The following is a 21,961-nucleotide window of genomic DNA, read 5'->3' as shown; positions in this document are numbered from 1 at the left end:
TCAGTCTGAATGATACTTCGGCAGCTGGTTGCAGGTGGTTTTGAGTCTTTTATTTGTATTAATCTTTGGGGTATAGTTTCAGTATTCTCTGATAGTGGAATATTAAAAGAAATAATTGTGAAATCGTACCAGTGTAATCTTTTCTCTCTGACACTTTTTCATCAGTGTGTGTTGTTCAGCATCTTCCAGTTTACTAAATATTTGATGTGTATCATTAACACTGCTGGAAGTGCTTGAGTTGAAGCAGTGGCACTGTAACAGTACTTGCAGATTCTCTAAATGAAGTGAATTGGGTATATATTAATCTTGCTTATTTTGATTCTTTTGTTTGAATAGTATCATGTTGCTTTCCTGTTAGATTGGGTGTCCTCAGATTGTCCAGTCTGAGATGAATTTGTGGCGCTCTTCAGAAATTTGACTGGATCATCTGTTAGCTCCTGTAGAGCAGTTAGTACTTGAGTGGGGTTGTTTTTTGTGTCTGTAGCCACTTTCTTCTTCCCTCAGCAATTGTACAGTCTCTGCATTGATACAAAATAGCTGTTGCAGCAGCATCTACTTTCTTGCTCATAGCATGCTATACTTACTGTAATAGCTATACTTAATCTAATAATGCAAAATTATTGTATTTTGTGAGCAGAGTTTTATGATTGAGAGTTGACTCTTTTCAAGACCCATTAAAGTCAATACATTAAGATGTACAAATAGATGCCAGGTAGGGAAAGATATTTAATTTTATATTTTCATAAATTTTTGTTTTGGATTGTATCTATGGAACACACATTTTATTTTCATCTGTCAGCTGATTAATACAGCATAATTTATTTTTAGCTCTTCCTTCTCTAACTGCCCCCACTTGCTACCAACAAACTACAAAAATAACACAAACGTTCCTCTAGTCTGTAACTGTTGCCTGAAAATATAGCATATTTTCTCTAGAAGGTTTGCGAGCAAAAACCACTGCATGAAATATGGTTCTCATTAGTGAGTTCTTAACAGACCGTGCTAGGAAGAAGTGGACAGAGGAAGAGTTGAAGGTAGTATGTATGTGCACTTGCATTCCCAGTTAATTATTTTGTTTGGTGACAAATGTGTCACAGTTGCAGCCTCTTGAATGTTTTATAAAAAACCAATAATGACTGCAAAATTTTGAGTAAACTTTTGAGTCTTCAAAGTGAGAACCTGTTGTATTGTTGCGGTGTTCTGTAGGAGTGCGCATTGCTGCTTTGATCCTTAAAATACAGTTGATGTTGCCATGGCATCTTAGCATATGAATAAATAGGATATGTTTTTAATAGTTGAAATCGGGAAACTTCTGTTAACACTTCCAACTACTTAAAAAAGATTGTCATGCTTTTTACCTATTTTGTTTTCAAAGGCTGTGGACCTTTCTATTGATGAATCCAGTCTCACAGGTGAGACAGCTCCTTGCTCTAAATCTACAACCCCTCAGCCAGCAGCAACCAATGGAGACCTTACTTCTAGAAGCAATATTGCTTTCATGGGAACATTGGTCAGATGTGGAAAAGCAAAGGTAAAGTCATTGTTGATAGGGAAGAATATTTTCCGTGTTTCAACTATATGAAGGCAGTTCTTACTTTGAAAGTTCACCTATCAATTCAGAAATGTACTTTAATGACTACATGCATGTTGAGATTTCTGATACAATAGAAATGGAATAGAAGTACAAATTTTTACTGGAAATACAGAAGACTTTATTGTGATACGGTGCATAGCTGTACTCATTGGTGCTTTTTCAGAAACCGTTTTTAAAAGAAAATGAATCTAGGGGCAGGAGAATTTATAGGAAGCAGATGATGTGAAACTCTGGTCTAGGATATGGTATTTTACTTCTAGAACTACATTCATGTGTTTGAAAATCTGTAACTGAAAAAACAGTTGTGGCTAGTGTTAGGTGTAACCCTATTTGAGTTTTGTTACTGGTAGTTACTAAACACTTCAGCAGCGCACAGAATAGCCGTTAGTTTTACAGAGGCAAAATGTTTTTAGGAAAAACATTCCCTGCTTATGCCAAGAATTAATTTTATAAACAAAACTAACAAAGTTGCAGTAGAGTTAATGGTATTTGCCCACTCTGAGTCAGAGCAACTGCTAATAGTAAAATTTCAACCTCAGAGTTGAATTGGTTTTATTTTTGTTTTTTTAGGGGATAGTTATTGGAACAGGAGAGAATTCTGAGTTCGGGGAGGTTTTCAAAATGATGCAAGCAGAAGAGGTAAGAGTGAATATTTAGAAGCAAAGATATATATATATATATTTTTAAGTATTTCATTAATGAAAACCTCAAATTTATACCATAGGAACTTAGTTAAGCATAGCTTTTAGTATTTTTTTCTCTAGTAAAACAACTCTTAGCTTTTGAATGTGAAAATAATTAAGTACAACAAAATATTCATAGCTGACCTAAAAATGTTGACTGAAAATATTCTGAACCTGTTGAACAGAACAAATCTCACTGCAATTTGTGGAAGTGTATTTCTTTCAGGTGGAACTACATTTGCGTGGAGGGGATTTGTATGACAGATTTGTGCACTGTGTGCACAGGACTGTTTTCACTTTATTAGCAGTGTGCTTTGGGGTTATGCATGTGCCTCCTGCTGTTTCATGATCTCCACCTTATCCTTTTATAAGTTCCCTTTTAACTCTTGTATATCAAGCTCCCACAGAGTGATTTTTCTTTATTGCACTACACTGATCCACATGGGAATTCAGACTCTTGAGTGCTTTGTGTGGTGTTAGCTGCAGTGCCTTGCTACACATTTCAAGGGAATACTACTGTCCATTCTCTGAAGTGGAATCCACTTTAATACACATGAGGAAAACGTGATCATCTGTTCAATAGTATTCAGTTTGTATTGTAAAAAGTGGAATTATTAATGAAAAACTAAGAGTGAGCCCTATGAGCGTTCTGCACCAACAGCATTCTGAAATAAGAGTATTGTAAGGTTATTTTTTATGTTTACATTACAGTAAACTCTGTTTGTAAATTTTGAAGGTGAGAGTGAATCAAACTTGATACCAGCTTGCTTGTATAGAGTGTATGGGCTTTTTTCATAACTTGTTGAACAAAGATGATGACCCAGTCTTCCTTTTTTTGCCAGGCTTTCTGTACTGTAGTCCACCATATATTACTACTAAAAACCCCAAACTTATTGGCATCCAATGTAAAAATCCATTTTCCTGTTTTGTGTTGTATTTTTTTTAATTAAAACTTTTTGCTTTGTGTCCTCTCCTCGTTTCTTTTTCTTTTCTTCCCCCCCCTCCCCCCCCCCCCCCACACACACACACTATATTGTATAAATATTTCCATAATATTCTATTTGGCTAAATGGAATTTTTTGCAGGTGACTAACAAGTTGACCTTTCAGGGCTCTAATGCTTCAGTCTTGAAAAGTCAGTTTTATTCTTGCTATCAAGAACTTTTTGGTCTTCAAACAAGTGCAGTGGCTTTTACTCAACATGTTATTGTGCTTTTTTTTTTTTTATAAGATCGTTGATAAGACCTTTTGTATTAGGTTTGCTGTAGACATAACAAAGCTCCCAAAGAATATTTCTAATAAATATTTCATTGAAGCGTTCTTGAGTTGTCTTGCATTCTACACAAGAATGGAACAGAATAGTCTCTTTTCATAAAATGAACATGTAGAAACATTAGGGTATAACTGCATCTTATTCGTTGACAGCATCTTGAAATCGTGTATCTGAAGTAATATGTGATACAGTTCATGGTTTTTAACCTGTGCTTGTTAACTGCTGTGTGTTTACCATTCATCAAGGCTCCAAAGACACCTCTGCAGAAGAGCATGGATCTCTTGGGAAAACAGCTTTCCTTGTATTCCTTTGGTATAATAGGTAAGGGAAGTTACGTAAATGAATTACAAATTATAATGTAACTGAAACTAGCATGTAGGGTTGGAAAAATGAAAGATTTGATCTCTTTTAAATATTTGGCTCTTGATTTTATTGGTCACTTGGAGTTCACGCTGTAAACCGTATGGAGATTACTAATGTGACCTAACTTTGATCATAAGGGTATTTACTTGTTTCTTCCTGCAAAGTACTTTTCTGACTTTTTGTCCTCTAAACGCATCTTTTTAAATTGCAGTGTGTCTTTTTTTCTGGTTCAAGGTGTGCATGATCACCTCATTGTTGGTATGTTTGGGCAACTTGACTGGTAGAAACTTTCTTCACCTTTGCTATACTAGTGTAATCATACTTTGACAGTGAAAGGAGTAACAGATTTTTATAGATATCACAATGATAAGCTTAGTTTTAGCTGTTGGAGTTCTTTTTTGTTGTCCCTTTGAGGCTACAGTATTGGTTTTTACATTTATCCTGATGACCATTTTCTTTACAGGAGTTATCATGCTGGTTGGCTGGTTGCAAGGAAAGCATATTCTTGATATGTTCACCATTGGTGTAAGGTAAGAATTTTGTTTTTAAATAGTGTGGATTGTGCATTACAACAAGTTTCTCAAAGCTAGTGATGTCTATTACAATATGCTTGCATACAGACTCTGCTCTGAAATTTGTATAAGGAATTAAAAATGAAAATAGACTTTGTGTTACAAAAAAGCAAATTCATACCTATTTTTAAGGATATGGTACGTTGTCAGTCTCAAACTGCATTTGTATGGTGATTTCTGAGTGTCTTCTAGAAAATCTGCAAACAGATAAGAGTTGTACGATTTGAATTTCCATCACTGAATAAGTCAAGTAACTGTAATTTTATAAGTGGCATCAGGTAAACTAAGTTACTACAGTCCTTGTCATGTATTTCATTAGCTCATTTTGTAGCATATTATGGAAACTTAATCCCAGGGTGTTGTCTGCTGAAGGTAATGCTGAATTTAGATGATTTAACGCTAGCAATTCAGGAATTTTTCTCAGAGTACAACTACATGGACAGTGCAGAAAGCAGAAGTGCTCCTTTAAATTACAGGGTCAGACTCTAGAGATTTCCCTTTTTTTGGAGGGTGGGGGTTTTGGGAGGTGAGTGGGTCCGAGAAGCACCGTCAGCTGCATCTTTGAACATTGTGTAATGAGTTATGGTGATCTTGCTTGCACTGTTACTGGGTCTTTCATTTGTTTGTTTCTTAAGTGATCTTCTGTGCCATTCCCATACTTGACTTGCTGCCATCTCATGATCTGGAAGTAACAGCTGTGGATGAGCGGTCAACATGCAGTGGTGGCATTTCCCAGTTCTGTTTAGTGCTGACTACACTTATTCTTCACAGTCATGCTTTGCACAGCTCTAACTGGTGTTTTGTGTAGGCAAAACAGACGTACAATTGATTTCTCCCTCCCCCCCGAGTTTTCTTCATACTTTTGCATAAGTAATGAATAGAAATATCTTAAGTTACTGCATTTTGTTACTGTCTTCAGTGTGTGTTCTATTCTGAATGATATACAACTAGATTCACATGGCAGCTGATTCCTTTAACTTCCAACCCCAGTGAACAGGCACCTACAGAAACAATGTTTTGAAGTGTAAATGCATATGTATTCATGTATGATCTTATAAGACAAGATTTGTGTATTTACTTTCCTTACAGTTTGGCTGTAGCTGCAATCCCTGAAGGACTCCCAATTGTGGTAACAGTGACACTGGCTCTTGGTGTGATGAGAATGGTGAAGAAAAGGGCTATTGTAAAAAAACTGCCTATTGTTGAAACTTTAGGTATGACTAGACTAACTTAGAAATAGTGTTTTGATACAAATGTTGGGAAATCAACACAAATATTGATGACTAATAGTTAAAATAAAGCAGGTATTCTTATTTTGCTGGTAACGTGACATTATCTTTAAAATGTTTCTAAATTTAATGCATTTTACACAGAATGTTAGAATTCAGGTTTATGTTTTTGTGGGCCCTTTAACTATGTTTTTCATAGTTAACTGAAATAAACAGTCTGTCAGTTAATAACGTGCCACAGTAGCAGTATTCTAAACAGGCTGAGTGATTGGATGTATGGAATACTCTTTATACTTGTTTGTTGCAAGACATTCTTGTTGAATGTGTAAAATGTTTTTTTAAACTAAATTTTTGGTGTAAATTTAGGAGTGATAGTGACAGTTGCAAACAAATCCAGATATTAATATTAGAAAAAGCTTTTTAATCATAATGCACCTTCAGGGTGTTATGCTGCTCGTATTAAAACTTCAAAAACGTTAAAGCTTAAAAACATTCTGTATGCATTGCAGTCATAAAATGTAAAACACAAGGCATGGAAAAAAAAGTAGAAATTCTAAGTTAAACGATTCTGCTGCATGTGAATTTCTTTTGGCATTTGAAGTTTGGAAATATTTTTTCCAGTGCCTCTAGCAGAGATTCATTAGTTTTGCAAGGTTTTTCATTGCTTTTGCAATTTCACCTATTGTGTCCAGAAACATCAAGATACTGCAACACTCTTAAAATACCCTTTTCCTGAGTTAAAAAGGCATATACAATTTTCACATTTCTGTAATCTCTTCGATCTTACTGAAATTTGCAGGTTTAGTAGTCAGTCACAGTTGTGTGACGAAAACGTGGCTAGTGTTAGATGTTGCACTTTTTGATAAAGAAGAATGGCTGCTGTAAAGCAGACTCTTAGCTTTCCTCCTCACCAGGAGTTACAATTTGAGGTTTCAGTAATCTACTTTGAGATAGAGTGGAATAAGGTGAAGGAGAGGTAGTGAATGGAAGTATTTCAGATAAGTTGTGAATTTGGATTTTAATTACTTTTTTGATTTATTGGATAAACTTGAGAAGAACCTTGTACAGCTATTTTTTAATAATTTAAAATTGGCTGTCTTTGTTAAATCTTGTTTTCTTTTGGTTTTTTTTGACAGCTGCACTATTTCTAGAAATTTTCCCTGTCTAGAATACTTTGTTCTTCCTAGTTACATTGTTCTAAACAAGCATTGTCTTATAAATGTTAATGGGTTATTTCAGGTTGTTGCAACGTAATTTGTTCAGATAAAACTGGAACTCTGACAAAGAACGAAATGACTGTTACTCATATTTTTACATCAGATGGGCAGCATGCTGAGGTATGTAGTGAGACTCTTAGATTCTAGTTTTCCTTTTCACTTGTGTGTATGAGCTGAAACATGCTTGAGCCCACTGCAGGTGAAACATCAGTTAAGAAAGCATAAATTTATTGCACCAAACTCCTGTTCCTCAACTTCCAGCTAATTTGTTCTTCATTTAGTATTGCAGCCTTTGAGCTGTGTTATCCAAGCCCTCTCTAGGTACAGAAGAATTTTTTTGTGTATTATGTTAAGTTCTTGAATCTCCAGCTGGTTGTAGGACACAATAAGACAGATGCAGAGATATGGTACAAAGACAAGTTGAGAGATTGTGTTTCTCTTCATTACAGAAAGTTGAGGCTATTTCGCTGTTGCAGGTGCATAAAAACTTTTCATGTTACAAACATTTAAAATAGGGATATCCACCTTTTGACTGAAAGGCAATTTATTTTGTGAACCGTCATACTTAGTGCATACTGTCATTCTTGCTTTTTCATGATGGATGAAGTTGGAAGTAGGAGCAGGAGATGAAACATCAAACAGTGGTGGTTGAGGTTAGGGAGTTGTTGCAAGGACTGAAGTAAATGATCAAAAGCAACAGAAATGGAAAAGCAGCAAGGTGTGGAGCTAGATCTGGTTTTATGGGACTGTTTTAAAAAAAGTTCTTAAGTTCTGGAACTCTTCTTGACCGGAGCTTTTTTTCCCCACAATACAGTTAAGAGGATCTTGTCATTGTCTTCTGTAGGCATAAATACTGACACTTTTTCTTATTCTTTCCTGTCATTTGCTGATGTTTGATTATATCCTGTTATTTATTTTTCTATTATTAGATATCTATAGGAATACTGTAATTGCTTTTTCTTTAGTACTAGCACAGTTTGTTTACATCTGGGTCAAATCAGCTGCTCCTTCCTAAAATGAGAGAACTTGAAATGACTGTAAAATGTCTTGGCTGTTAGTGCTGTAGACATGGAGACTTTTTTTAGGATCCTGATGGGATTCCTGGCTTATGTTCTCAAACAGGGGTCCTCAAACTATGGCCCGCGGGCCGGATACGGGCCCCCCAGTATTTACAGACCCCCCCGCCGGGGGTTGCGGAGGGGGGAAACCAAGCAGCCGCAGATGACTGCCTGCCACTGCATCCGCGTGCCGGCCCCCTGGTTAAAAAGTTTGAGGACCCCTGCACTAAAAATACGGTTCTAGCTCTCCAAGACCTGAAAGGCTGTTCCACTATGTTGCTGTTGTTTTTTTTTTTTTTTTTTCTTACTGGGTGAAAGTAGGACTCTCCTCTGTGCTTCCATTCCCCTGCAGGGGGTATGCATTATTAACCAGGATGAAGATGAATAGGAGGAAAAAATGAAAAAGCAAGAGAAATAAGAAAGATAGAAAGTTTGCCTAATACTTTAAGGAACAACATACATTGCATTTATTTGTGCTAAGAAATAAAATTGCTACTTTAAAAAAAATTAGTCTCTAATATATTTCATCAAACTCACTTGCCTTCAGTTTTTATTTCTTAATCTGGTATCTGCTACATAACAAGCTGAGTAGGAGAGTGCATTAGCACTGGATAAAATCAGTCATTGTGGGTGGCGTTTTAAAAAATTTTCTATAGTTTATAGTAAAAAGCTGAGATTAAAACAGTGTTTGAACCTGGTGAATATCACATTGCATACTACCTTTGGCTGTATGTCTTTCAGGTTACTGGAGTAGGTTATAACAGGTTTGGAGAAGTGATGCTTGATGGTGAAGTTATTCACGGTTATAACAACCCATCCATTAGCAAAATTGTTGAGGTAAGATCTTGGCACAGAGAGGTGAGTTTTAATTGATGATGTAACTCAAGAACTCTGTATGGCATTTACTCTATTCTGTTTCCTCCCCTTCCCTTCCTTATCTTCTAGGCTGGTTGTGTGTGCAATGATGCTCTAATTAGAAACAACACGTTAATGGGGAAGCCAACAGAAGGGGCTTTAATTGCACTTGCTATGAAGGTGCGTACTTGATGGTGCTTTTTTGAATCAGGTGGCAGATGGGAAGTGTGTAGAAATAAGGTGTGGGTTTGGTCATCCCATCCCCATGTTGCGCTGCCCCCCTGCCATTTTCTTCTCCTTTGAGTCTCCTAGATTTGTGTTGCAACTGCTTATCTCCTAAATTTCTTACTTGTTGGAACTCTTTGGGTGTTCTAAAAGATGAGAGAAAATCGCTTAGAACTTAAGTGAATTATTTACTTTCAACTTTTTGCACTTAGTGCTGTCTCCATACCTGCCACAGCTAATTCACCTGTTGAGTATTGATTGTGCTGTCTCTTTCCCAGTTCTCATCAGAAGCAGTAAGAAGTTAACTGATGTAGTGGTGACTGTAGTATTTGTAGGGCCCTTTAAGTGCAGGGTACAGTTAGTTTGGATTGTGGTCACTGTGATTAAATGTTTTGGGGGTTTTTTTAATAATGCTGTGATATACCCATTACAGCTACTAAGAAATGTGGCAAGCTATCTTGGCACTTAATTTTTTTTTTAAAAAAAATTTCTTTCTGTGACAGTGAATAAACTCGAACTTTGAGAGATTAATGCTTTACAGTCTGTCCTTCCCTGTGTAGCTGAGGCCTGAGGTGTATCGATATTCTTGCTGAGACTCATTCCAAGTCCCCAGTCTTTGACTGGAGAGGATCAGAGTGGTGTTATTTTGGCAAGAGCCCGTAGAAACTGGGAACAACAGGGGTGTCTCACATCTGTTGCTGGCAAGGGAGGTAGTGAAGGAGTTGTGAAGTGCAGTGTAAGTCTTAGGAATGGCTTACAGCAGGCTGCTGCTTTTGCATCTTCTTTAGTTGGCATCTTCTCTTGGACTTAGTTAAGTGTAGAGCATGGAATGCTGTGAGTTGCATCAGGGGTGGGGAGATAACAGCATTTGAAATTAAATGCATTTTGTTTGGAGTCTTTGTGGTTAGTTTCAGATTAAATATTTGGGTGATTCTGATCACTAAAAGTAATTTCAGGTTGGGTCATTCAAACTTAAAATCAGTGATTTGCCTTCCTCATACTTTGCCACAGTCTTGTGTTAGAATTTTGTAGGCCCTTCTAGCAGAGAAATTGCACAGAAGATACTGGGGGGAAAAAAATAATGCTCTGAGGTGATAGACATACTTTGTCAAACCAACATTGTCAGCCATTGCAAGATTTGTTTGTGAATGGTCATAATCTACAAAGTATTTCTAGATCTTTGGATCAAAGATAGTATATAGTGTTAAATGGTCTGACTTCAGATGAGGCCTGAAAGAAACTTCTAGGATTTTTCAGTGCTAGTTTGTCTAAACTGGAACAGCGTGCTCAAAAGCAACTTTGGAGATGAAACTGTTTTTTAACTAAGTAATGATTGTTATCTGAAATGTCTCAGTCAATAAATTGCATACCTGTTTGAAAAGAAAAGGTCTTGACATTGTGGTAGTACTTCTGGTTTATACAGATGGGTTTAGATGGACTCCAGGAAGACTACATAAGGAAGGCTGAATATCCCTTCAGTTCGGAACAAAAATGGATGGCAGTTAAATGTGTTCACAGAACACAGCAGGTAAACTTCAGTCACTTCTTGCATTGTGCACTGGCTCTGTGGAATGGTTATCTGTCTTTGTTAATATCCTAGGTTTTTACTTCAGAAGTTATGGCAGGCTGGTGGTAGTGCATAGTCCTGGAAATATGGTTTGATAAGAGACACAATTGTAGTTTCAAGCTCTGAAGTGGAGGTTGAGAATTACAAGAAAGTCTTTGTGTAAAAGGCATACGGGGATATTATTTTAATTGTTTTGATACATGAGACTTTTAATGTGTACCTAGATGGGTTTTTTTCTTCCTTCTCTTCCCCCCTCAAATATCTAAAGCAATTCTGCTAATCTGCTGCTGTTTCAGTGCTACATAGTTACATAATTAATTAAGAGCAAGATGTGTTGATGTTTGATTATAAAATATCTTTTGTTTGAAAACACAGGTTTTCTGGTTTTGATGCAGACTTTATTGATGTCAGCAGTGTCCTGGATTATCAATAGAAACCATTCTTTAACCGCTTCTTCTGTCTTCTGGGGCTTTCACGTACATATTTGCATTCGTATTTAATTTAGACTAATCCAAATGTTTTTGTTACAGTAACTGAGACATCATCATTGCCAGTCTGGTAACTGAAGCCTTCTAGATAAGGGCTGTTGTTGCATGTACAGTCTTGGACTTATGAAAGACTTCAAAGTACTTCTGACCAAAAAAAGGCTTGCTGACAGGGTTCAAGTATCACAGTGAAATCTTTGCCTTGGAAACAAAGCATTTGGCTTCTTTTGTCTGTATGGATAGTATGTTTCTATTTTCCTTGTAACTGCTATATAATTTTCATCCATGTAAGGATTTACTGTGTCTGTGGTTTGGGATCAGCTTTTCAAAAGATTGTTGAAAAACTGGTAACAGTTTTAAAGGGAGCATAGGTTATATGAAGGCTAAGAAATGTAGCAGATTTAGAAACTTAGACCTCTATCAGTTCAGCCTATCAGCAAGATTAAGGTAATGATTACTGTGCATAAATGCCTTCAGAGGGATAAAACAGCTCTATTTAAAGAGCTTTTTAGCTCAACAGGACAGAAGATGAGAATCAGTGATTGGATATTGACCTAAGGCAGCAATTCTTGATGGAAAAAGGGGGAAGGGAAGAGATGAGTTGATTTAGCATTGGAGTTAAGTGTTCCAGGTAGGTGGTGGATTCTCAGTCCATTGAAACTCTCAAGGCTAGATGACTATCTGGAAAATATTATAGGAGTTAGGCATGGTAAAAGGATGCAGGTGATTTTTAATGACCTGTGCAGCTGGTCAAATGGTGAACTAAAGGTCCTTCAGGTCTAATGTTCTGTGTAGGTTTGATTTCTGGCTTCTGCACAGCCTCTTCAATCTATAAACTGTGACCTGCAGCATCTAATTTGTATGGTGAAGTGAGATATCAATTATTAGCTTGGCTTTTTAACGTTACCACTTTTGAACATGCACTGTATAGAGATACTCAACAGATTTTTAGGATTGGAAGTGTAACTTGGATTTACATTATGTTCTGAAGACTTCATAGACAAGTATAGATATGCCATGCTTACATGTGCATGTCTATGTACTTGTGTGTGTATATTTATATATACATACATACACACGTGTGCACACGATTTTTTTTCCTTATAGGACAAACCTGAAGTTTGCTTTATGAAGGGTGCTTACGAACAAGTCATTAGGTACTGTACATCATATAACTGTAAGGGGCAGACCCTACCTCTTGTTCAGCAACAGAGAGAGCAGTATCAACAAGAGAAGACATCTATGGGCTCTGCAGGACTTAGGGGTAAGGATGTTTCAGTGTCTCAGAATAACCTTTTTTTTTTAAAAAAAAAAAGGCACTGCTTATTATTTAAAAGAAACAGAAACAACCAAAACCACTAGAAATTTTCTTATTGTTCAGTAAGGGCCACAGGTTTGCTTAGTTCAAAATGAGGGAGTGGAAAAACACGTGCTGTTGCCTAAGGCCTGTATAGTAACATGATTATATTGCAAAGGGTGAGAAAAGGCACTTGCTGGTTCCTGTCATCTCTTACCTGTGACCATAACTGAACAGTACATTGCTACCTAATAGCTTCTGTATCTCATAGATGTCTGTGGATTTTTTACAAAGTAAATATACTTTTTTCTATTACTTTGGCTTCCAGCACCTGTCTGAGTTAGGCTAGCACAACTGATTATAGGTCAGAAGATGCCATTAGAATTACCTTTCATGTTAAAAAGCTGTGTAGATTTTAAAACATAACTGAAAGTATTTTTCACAACATGACTGATAGGTGTTGGGAGGCAAGCATTATATGTGGCTGGCTTTGAGCTCCGTAAAGAGACCTCTAGGCTCTTGAGTAATTTCCATAGCTTTTTAATTTTTATATTTTTTTAAGGTATGGGTACTCTGTGGCTCAGGAAATTCCTAGGATGCAAATTTCTAGAAACTGAGAGGATATGCTAAGAGTGGTATCTCTTTGTGCAGTTTTGTTTGGACAGTCATTCTTTGTCTGCTTCAGACCACTGTCAAAAAAATCTAGGGTATTTTTTTAGAACAAGTGGATTTGCTTTTCCCTTACAACTCTAATGTCACTTAAATATATTTGAATTAAATATCCTACTGTAAAAGACATTCCAGAAAATATTCATCATGTACTAAATGAAATATGCTTCTCTAAAAGAAAAAAAAAACAAAGCAGAAAATAACCATATTAACTGATCCTCCCTTTCATAGTTTTGCATAAAAGACTGTGCATGTACAGAGAAACCACAAAGCTAGATGCTGTTTCTTCCACACAGTGAAAGTATAAACACCTTAATCTGAGAATAAGCAGGAAAGTTGTCTTTAAAACCTGAAATATGTATATTTGGTAAGAAGACTGCTCTTTACAAGAAAGGAATATACCCAAGTAGGCCATTCTGAATACAGACGATAATAGGCATTGCTACCAAGGTTTAAAAAAGAAAAATGGTGATTCCTGCCCTCTGCTTTATGCTGGCCTACTATTTTAAAACAGTTGTTTTAAATGCTGATGTAAATGTTAATTTCAAATCTTAACCTTCTTTTTTCTTTGTCTCCTAAAAGTTCTGGCCTTAGCTTCTGGTCCTGAATTAGGACAGCTGACTTTTTTGGGGCTTGTGGGAATAATTGATCCTCCACGGACTGGTGTAAAAGAAGCTGTTACTACACTTATCACATCAGGTGTTGCAATAAAAATGATTACTGGAGATTCACAGGAGACTGCAGTTGCCATTGGTAGGAATAGTCCACCTGTCACATTTCACTTGTTTTCTGTTTTGGCAGTGCCTAGCTAATTGTTGTAAAGCATAGGTATTAAGTCCAACATTTGTGAGTTCTGTGTATTAGGTTAACATATGGTACAGTGGAATTAGGAGGAAAAAAACCCGCAAAACCCCAGCACCCTAACCTGAAGTGATCCTTTGATTTCAGCCTGAACTGTAGTGTTTCTAATTTGGTTAATGTATGACTTTTGCTATCTGAAACCATGCATTTTCGTACTGTATTTTGTTAAAACATGCTTGATTTCTGATTCTTGTTATTACATCCCCCACTAATCTCCCTACCGTCAGCTTTCAGACGCCCGTCTTGGAGAAACAGTGAGAAACTAAAATAGTCAGTGATAATGAGTATTTAGGATGTATTGCACTTTTGAAGCTTAAGTACAATTAATAAATATTCAAACAAACTGCTACTTTAATGTATTATATTGTAAAAAGTAAAAGTACTTTAACCAGAATATTATTTTTTTACATACAGGATGATGAACAAATTGTTGAATGTGCACATGAAAAGTATATTCTCAGATTAGCAGTACTGTCAGAGGATTTTTTCCGCCCTTTCCTCCCCCATGTCATTTTTCATTTTCTGTTTTGTTATTTTTGAACTGTGAATTCTTTAGAGATAACTTAGCTCTTGTGTTTATATGATACCTGGCATTATGAATTGCAGATTTTTTAGTCCTAAAATTTGTAAGGGAAGAAATATCAGATTAGAATATACTTTGTAGCATGTGTTACTCAAGGGTTCAGATAAATTCCCTTCAGTACACTTAATCAGTAAGGTGTTAAGATGTTCTGTTCCAGGCATTTAAAATCTGAAATGCTGCAGAAAATAGTAGGTTTAAAAAAATAAAACTGGGTACTTAATGTTTTAAAAGGGTAAATTATTGCAATGCCTTTTTTATTACTTATTTCCAGCAAGTCGACTGGGATTGTATTCAAAAAATTCACAGGCAATCTCTGGAGAAGAAATAGATGATTTGGATATTCAGCAGCTTTCTCAAATAACGCCAAAGGTTTGTTTTGATATACTACTTACTAAAATGCAATAAAGAACATATTTTATATTGAGAAATGCTTTTTTCTGTGGAAAGCTAAACTAACTTCTGAGATGCAAATAATGTGGTTCTAATAGAAATGATAACAGTACATTACTAGAGGCTTTTAGTACAGAAACTGGCCCAGATCAAACAAGTATCTTTGTTTGACATAAAACCGTACTGAAATTTATTTCTCTCAACTCACAAGTTTATCTTTTTTAGTGAGCTTGTTTTCTCTTTTCTCTAAGTGAGCATCTCTTAATGATTTGATTTGTTTTTACCTTTCAATGCCTGTATTGGAACTTGCATTTTGCCACTTCTCACTTTGAGTGACATCACCTTTTTGTCTTTTTGTAGTGTTAGACCATTTTACTTTTTTAAGTAGCTCGGCTCATATATGTGTAACTTTAAAGTTTGTATGTTCAGACAGTCCATCCTTCTGTAATTCATAAAAGGAGCTGTCTGTATCTTTAATGATTCTTAATTCTTAATCAAGTCATTGGTTGTGAATTTTGAAAGGGTCTATTTATTAAGCTACTGTTTAATAATTTTTAATTATTAAAAGCTGAAGGTATTAGCCAGTGTCAGTTTAAATGTGAAGGCATAATCAAATGCAGTTCAGGTTCAGCCTTGGCTATGTTGCAGAATTTATGCATGAAAATGCTGCCCTGTTTGCAAAAGACTGCAAAATTAGACTGCAGCATACTTGAGTCTGATGTAAGCAAGACAAAAGCCAGTATTTACAGTCAAGAAATGTGCATGACAGCTTTGTGTCTTTCCTTGGTGAGTCACACAAACTTCGAAAAAAAGAATTGTGTGGCAAATAGTAATTTTTGGTTTATTTGGTAATACTTGCTCTTAAGGGCTGTCTACTTTAAGTAGCTGAAATAGCTACACATTTACTTTGTGCGTGTTTGACCTGAGACCCAACTAATTTTCTAGGCATTTATTTAAAATCTTACTAGGAATTAATTAAAATCAACCAGTAATATTGATATCTGTGTACAGTCTAAAGTGGCTGTTGAGAAGTCCAACTTCTTATCCAGTTTCTTAAAAAGGAAAAATACATGTGCGTGCTAACAGTAAGGTTATGGAAAACTAAATTCCACATGCTGAAATTTAAATTTACAGAGAAGACTAGAGTCAAAAATCTAAAAATTAATATATCCTTCTAAGATGAAATCTATATTAATTAGCTTTAAAAATTCGATCTGTTAATAATATGCTACGTAAACTAGTAAAATTGAAACGTCCTGAGTAGCTTGGCACTAGTGCTGATAAGAGACAAGGACATTAACTGCAGAGTCAGCACGACAATTGCCTGCATGAATTTAGTCAGGAAGGCCAGCAGCAACCCAATCTATCTACCTCAGTTGCTCCATGATTTCAGAAGTTTTTTGAATTATATACTGTATCTTGAAATAAGTAGTACCAACTTTGTTTACCAGAACACACTTTGAATCTTTTCTGGAATTAATGATTTCACTCTATTAAAAACGCAGCTTACTGGTGCTTCAACTTTAGAGCTAACGAGTACAGTTGACCTTTGATGGTATTTTTTTATCCTCTGGCTTTATAGAATCCAGTGTGATTCTTTTATTTTGTCTACATTTTCACTAATTCTTCATTGTGCTTTTAACAGGTTGCAGTGTTTTACAGAGCCAGTCCCCGACATAAATTAAAAATTATAAAGGTATGTCTTACTAGAGGCTGGAATGCTGGACACTGTTTGTGGTGCCTTTACTTAAATTATAATATGCTGCAGTGTATCGATATGAAATCGGAAATGCATTTGATTTGAAAGTGAAATGTATTTGAAAAAAATTGCCTAGAGAAATGCATAGTGCCCACAGGGGAAAGGCAGCTGCTGGTAGGCAGCGTCATGCTTTATATAGGGAGGTGGGGACTGATTGAGGTTTTGTCATGTAGCAGTTGAATTGACTAGGAACATGAAAGAACCATATTCTGATACTTCTTAGAACAAGATAAAAGGGCATGGATTTCAAGCTGTGTCTGAGGTAATGCTTCTATTCAGAAGGTAGTGAAGAGGGACCTACTCAAGGTAACAATCGGAAGAACTGGAAAAGCAACATTAAGCAGAAGGAAGTCAAATGTTAAGACAGTTGGAATATATCAAGAATTGTAAGAGGGTGGTAATGTTAAAATGCAAATACAATATAATCTTTCTGTCTAGAGGTTTTTTACTTTCTCTTAAAGGCAGATTTTACGTACCCTAGCTTTACAGTTTGCGCTCTTTGAATATATGAACTGATGTTTAATCTAATATCTTGTATAAAAATTAATTGATATACAAACAGCTGCTGCTTTTCTTTTAAGGAAGTTACAGTGGAATTGTAAGAAATTGGAGGGGTGGGGGTGGTGACCAATGACGCCAACCTTGTATCTAGAATAACTTTATAGGATGGATTATTTCAATCCCTGTTATAAATTGATTTCGCTTTCTTTAGTCCCTGCAAAATAACGGTGCAGTAGTAGCTATGACGGGAGATGGAGTGAATGATGCTGTTGCTCTGAAGGCTGCAGATATTGGTGTAGCAATGGGACAAACCGGAACAGATGTTTGTAAAGAGGCAGCAGATATGATCCTTGTGGATGATGATTTTCAGACAATAATGTAGGTGGCATTTATGTACATAACTTGTGCTATATAGTTTTAATGAAATGTGGTCTGAGTTAAAAACAAAAGGAATTCCCCAAACTTGTAAGTGTAGCAGCTGTGAATGAGTTCTCCACTAAATCAGGAGTTTTATCTTTATGGTGATTACACATATTATCCTTTTAAAGATCTGGGAGTATAATAGTATGAGGAGCAGCTAAGCATTTCTGTCTCTTTATGTATCTTAATATAAGAATGTATCTACATATTTAGAAGTTTTGCTACTTTGGTCTTGTACATAGATCAGATATAAGTAACAAAGGAGGTTATACATGTGTGTGCTATAAAAGCTAACCTGTATTTCTGCTTCTCCATGTAGAATTATGGTAGTAGCATATTTGGAAATGTAACTGAGGTGGAATTGTGAGTCTGTTAGCTGTCAGTAGGATTCATCTTAATTTTAATTTTTTACTTTGGAAGCATGAATCACATGTAAGAACAAGAGACCACATTCCTCTCTATTTAAAAATTTTACAGTGCTGCGTTTTCAACTCTCTATGTGGTAGTGTTTCAGAAAAGGAAAGGAATATAAGCTATTAAAGTATCACAGGTGAAAATAAATTACCAACTTCTGGTAACCAGCTGTTCACTATTTTATTTGGTTGACTTCAAAGAGAGCAGAGCTAAACTTACCTCATTTTGAATTTAATCCATCTGACTTTTGAAGGTAGTGGTTGTTGGCAGAGCTGAACTGCTGTCTAGTGAGATAGGCTTCATTTCAAAATTATACATCAATCTCAGAACACTTTGGTTTGTCTGAAAGTATGATGCTTAACCCTTGGGAAGAAGTGAAATGCAGAAGTACAGTGTAAGAAAATCTACGTAGGCAGCAGTATGCCAACAGAAGATCTCTTACTTAAAACTTTCCATACTAATTCATCCAACAGCCATGTGCTGTTGTGCAAAAAACAAAGGGAATAATTAAGCTATTCAAAAGAGTACATAGGATGGACATCTATGGTAAGTACTTCAGTTGGGCTTGATGAGGCTTTTGTTGGAATGCTTTACCCAGTTTTGCTCACCTCATCAGGGAAGCTCTCAACAGGAGAGTGAAAAGTTATGAGCGCTAATGGGGGAAAAAATATGAGCTTCCACAGTTCTACATCCTTCTTCCAACCCCTTTAATCTTTTTGTACTAAAAGTTACAAAAGAAATGCTGATGAATTGTTATTCTTGGCTATTGGGAGAATGGAAGGAAGAAACCTGTTTTATTTGCAGCAGAGTAGACTTGGTTTAGCTATTTAGATAAAGATTTTTAGATAAAGTAGACTTTAGCACTACCATAGTCATGATAATGTGATAGGCAAGTTGAAACACATGCTGGAGGTTGAGAAGATGGTCTATATATATTTCATTCTGGTGTAGTAAACATACATGGTCTTCTAAAGTCATACTGTATTTCTATGGTTTTGTAAAAGTGTGTGGGTGTGGGTTTATTTTAATTATCTAACTTGAATTGAAAGGCCTCATCAGGGATGATGGTGAGTCTTGGACGAGGAGGAGATTTTACTATTGATACCTCATTTTGAAAGTTAAGCAGCTGGAAAAATACCTTGTCATTAATCTCATAGTGAAGTTGAAAAACTGACTGCTAAAGTTACAAGAACCTCAACTCAATTTGTTCTTGATGTTTGTATTGCTGCTTAAAGGATTTGGTTTAGTTTATTTAATTAAATTAATTAAATTTGATTTGTTTTAAGCTTTTTTGGCAGTAGTCTCGTTAGTCTAGTGATGTACTCTTTGTTTTTAATTGCAGGTCTGCAATTGAAGAGGGTAAAGGAATTTATAATAACATAAAAAATTTTGTTAGATTTCAACTGAGCACGTAAGTTTTTGAAAATTTAGCAATATCAGAAGGTTATAACTACATTATGAATTAAAGCATCATGAAGTAGATGCTGCATAAATTAATGTGAACATCGTAAATTTTGCATAGGATGCTGATACGCTATGCTTTTGAACATTCAGTAATTTGTGTTTGGTGGCTTGTTTCATTTTTAAAGAACCAGAAAATAGTGCAATAAACAGACATCTAACTTTGTCACAGTTCTTCCTGTTAAGATGTAAAAAGTCAGTAATTGAGAGGATGGAGCATAGCTACCTTTGGGTCCTTGTTTAAAGGAGAAAGAAGTTAGTAGTCATTCCCTCCTTAACCAGAACATGTACATCAAATAGAAGAAACCAGGGAAATGGGAGGTTAGTTTCTCTGTAATCCATGTACTTGTTTGTGGAGTGAGATAGCTCTGAGAAGCTGAATTACTTTTCTTGCATATAAGGATTCCTGTGCTAACTGTTTCTTGTCTTACGTACATGATGACAAGAGTTCAGATTTTTGCTGAATGAGTTAGGGTTTTTTTTTTCTGTTCACCTTTGTCGGGAGAGCATAATAGGGTTCAGTAGAGCGCGAAACTTGGAATTACTCTAAGCCTTGCTCTCTTCTAGTTGGTTATGAAACCACTTAATCTTGCACTGAAAGCAATTTGTGCATACTCATTTAGAGAGGTTTCTAATACCAGGCTTGCAACCAGCTAATCTGTTTCCAGTCTTTTGCCTAGCCTTCTCATCTTGCTAATGATGAGGGGTGGCAGAAGTACTTCTAGGAAGCTTGAGTAGTACCTTGCCTTGACTGATTAGTCAAAATGGTGACAGGTGCACAGGGTGGCTGTGTTTACATCAAAGATGTAAAAGCAATTTGTTTTTCAAAACTGTAATTAGAAGTTCTGTTTCTTGCACGATGAAAGTAAGGACCCAGTTGCCCGGTGAAAAATCAATTAGGTGAAGGTAAGTGATAACCCTGAAATGTTATCTTAAAGTTTGGGAGGCTTCTAAGACACAAATTTGCTGCCTTTTTATTGCCAAAACAATGCTGGTTTAAATACGGACTGTGTCAAGATGAATAATCTAAATTCATTCATGTTCTACCTTTAAAGCTAGGCTTATGTCAGTCATGATTCACACTGTCAAAATCTGTATCTACTCTTAAGCAGTTGAAGTGTTGACTACAAAGCAGTTATCAGTGGATCTTCACAAATGTTTCATGCTGACAGTTATAAAAATGGATTCTTTCAACAGGAGTATAGCAGCACTGACTTTAATCTCACTGGCTACATTAATGAACTTTCCTAACCCTCTCAATGCCATGCAGATCTTATGGATCAATATTATTATGGATGGACCTCCAGCTCAAAGGTAAGTACTTATTTTAAATTCCAGTAGAGGTCTGTAGTCCTTCTGTTTCAGCAAGTAAAATGGTTGCTTATAAAGAAAACTTCAGTGAAATGCTTCTGAATCATCAAGAGTTTTTCTTTGAATCACAATGTTTGCATTGTAGTTCTATGCTCATTCCTTTTAGTTTGTTTTAGTATCTAATTATAATTATGGGGACAGTGTGGATACCTAAAGAGCATGGATATGCCCATGAAATTTGCATGCAGGATTCTGGCTTCCCTCTGGGTTCTTCCTCTGACCCTCTTCATTGCAAGTAGATAGTGGAGGGAAGGTGGAAAGAAATTAGCAGTAAATTCCTTAGCTAGCTTGACAATAGTAACAGAAATAGGGAATGTAACTAATACCGCAGCTTTCTTTAAAATTAACATCTGGTAATTTTAATACGGTCGGATATCATGTGTTTGTGGACTCTCAAACTGCAGTATTAGAATATTGCCTGTTACTAATACATTTAACTAAGTTTACAGAAAGTGAAAATATGTGCTTATTTGCATGAAATTATTCTTGGGCTGTAGAGAGAAGATTAAAATCTTTCTTTCAACTCAGAAAATCTGGTCCTTAAGTTAGAAGCAGTGAATTATTTTTACAATGATAAAAATCTAAGATGTTGTTTTAATTGTAAGTCTTGGGGTGGAGCCTGTGGATAAAGATGTTATTCGGAAGCCTCCAAGAAATTTGAAGGACAGCATTCTGACCAAAAACCTGATTGTTAAAATACTGGTTTCATCAATAATTATCGTGTGTGGGACACTGTTCGTCTTCTGGAGAGAGGTATGACAAAAATACAAAACTTAAAGCACTAACAAAGTAAACTTCTAATTTAAAAGAAGTCCTTTTTATACCAGCAGTTGGAATTCAGAATTTGCATGAACTTAGCTGCAAGTTTTGTCCATGCTTATTAAATAATCTTCAGCTAGCAGGTTAGCAAGAAAGATTTTCAAAGTAGTTGTTGAAATGAGGGATACAGTTTTATTCTCCAGTCTCTATTTTAAGACAGACTTTTCCAGGTCCCAAATCTACTTGGGAAACCTTGGCCCATAGAAAGTAAATGTACAAATCTTCTAGCCAGACTGTTATGAAACAGCTATTTGACTTTCTTTTCCCAATAGAGAAAAATGTTTGAACTTTTGGTA

The 21,961-nt window shown here is 35.9% G+C and overlaps 1 protein-coding gene across 6 annotated transcripts in view; it reads left to right on the top strand.

The window, feature by feature from the left end:
• Nucleotides 1-21,961, top strand: part of ATP2C1 (ATPase secretory pathway Ca2+ transporting 1) — an 82,138-nt gene that overhangs the window by 57,199 nt on the left and 2,978 nt on the right. For 5 of the 6 annotated variants that reach the window (XM_080387204.1, XM_080387202.1, XM_080387201.1 and 2 more), the window contains 17 exons: nt 1,376-1,531; nt 2,165-2,233; nt 3,795-3,870; nt 4,376-4,442; nt 5,574-5,698; nt 6,953-7,050; nt 8,730-8,825; nt 8,934-9,023; nt 10,474-10,596; nt 12,228-12,384; nt 13,669-13,839; nt 14,802-14,899; nt 16,566-16,616; nt 17,392-17,558; nt 19,357-19,425; nt 20,673-20,789; nt 21,452-21,599. In XM_080387204.1, coding sequence (XP_080243330.1) covers nt 1,376-1,531; nt 2,165-2,233; nt 3,795-3,870; nt 4,376-4,442; nt 5,574-5,698; nt 6,953-7,050; nt 8,730-8,825; nt 8,934-9,023; nt 10,474-10,596; nt 12,228-12,384; nt 13,669-13,839; nt 14,802-14,899; nt 16,566-16,616; nt 17,392-17,558; nt 19,357-19,425; nt 20,673-20,789; nt 21,452-21,599 — 1,878 coding nt within the window. The remainder of the gene's footprint in view (nt 1-1,375; nt 1,532-2,164; nt 2,234-3,794; nt 3,871-4,375; nt 4,443-5,573; nt 5,699-6,952; nt 7,051-8,729; nt 8,826-8,933; nt 9,024-10,473; nt 10,597-12,227; nt 12,385-13,668; nt 13,840-14,801; nt 14,900-16,565; nt 16,617-17,391; nt 17,559-19,356; nt 19,426-20,672; nt 20,790-21,451; nt 21,600-21,961) is intronic. The other variant, XM_080387200.1, reaches the window with a different exon arrangement.

The sequence above is a fragment of the Falco punctatus genome, assembly GCF_963210335.1.
Source record: "Falco punctatus genome assembly, chromosome: 4".
Taxonomy (NCBI): Eukaryota; Metazoa; Chordata; class Aves; order Falconiformes; family Falconidae; genus Falco; species Falco punctatus.
The sequence above is the reverse complement of the archived record's forward strand: the minus strand, read 5'-3'. Positions and strand labels throughout refer to the sequence as shown.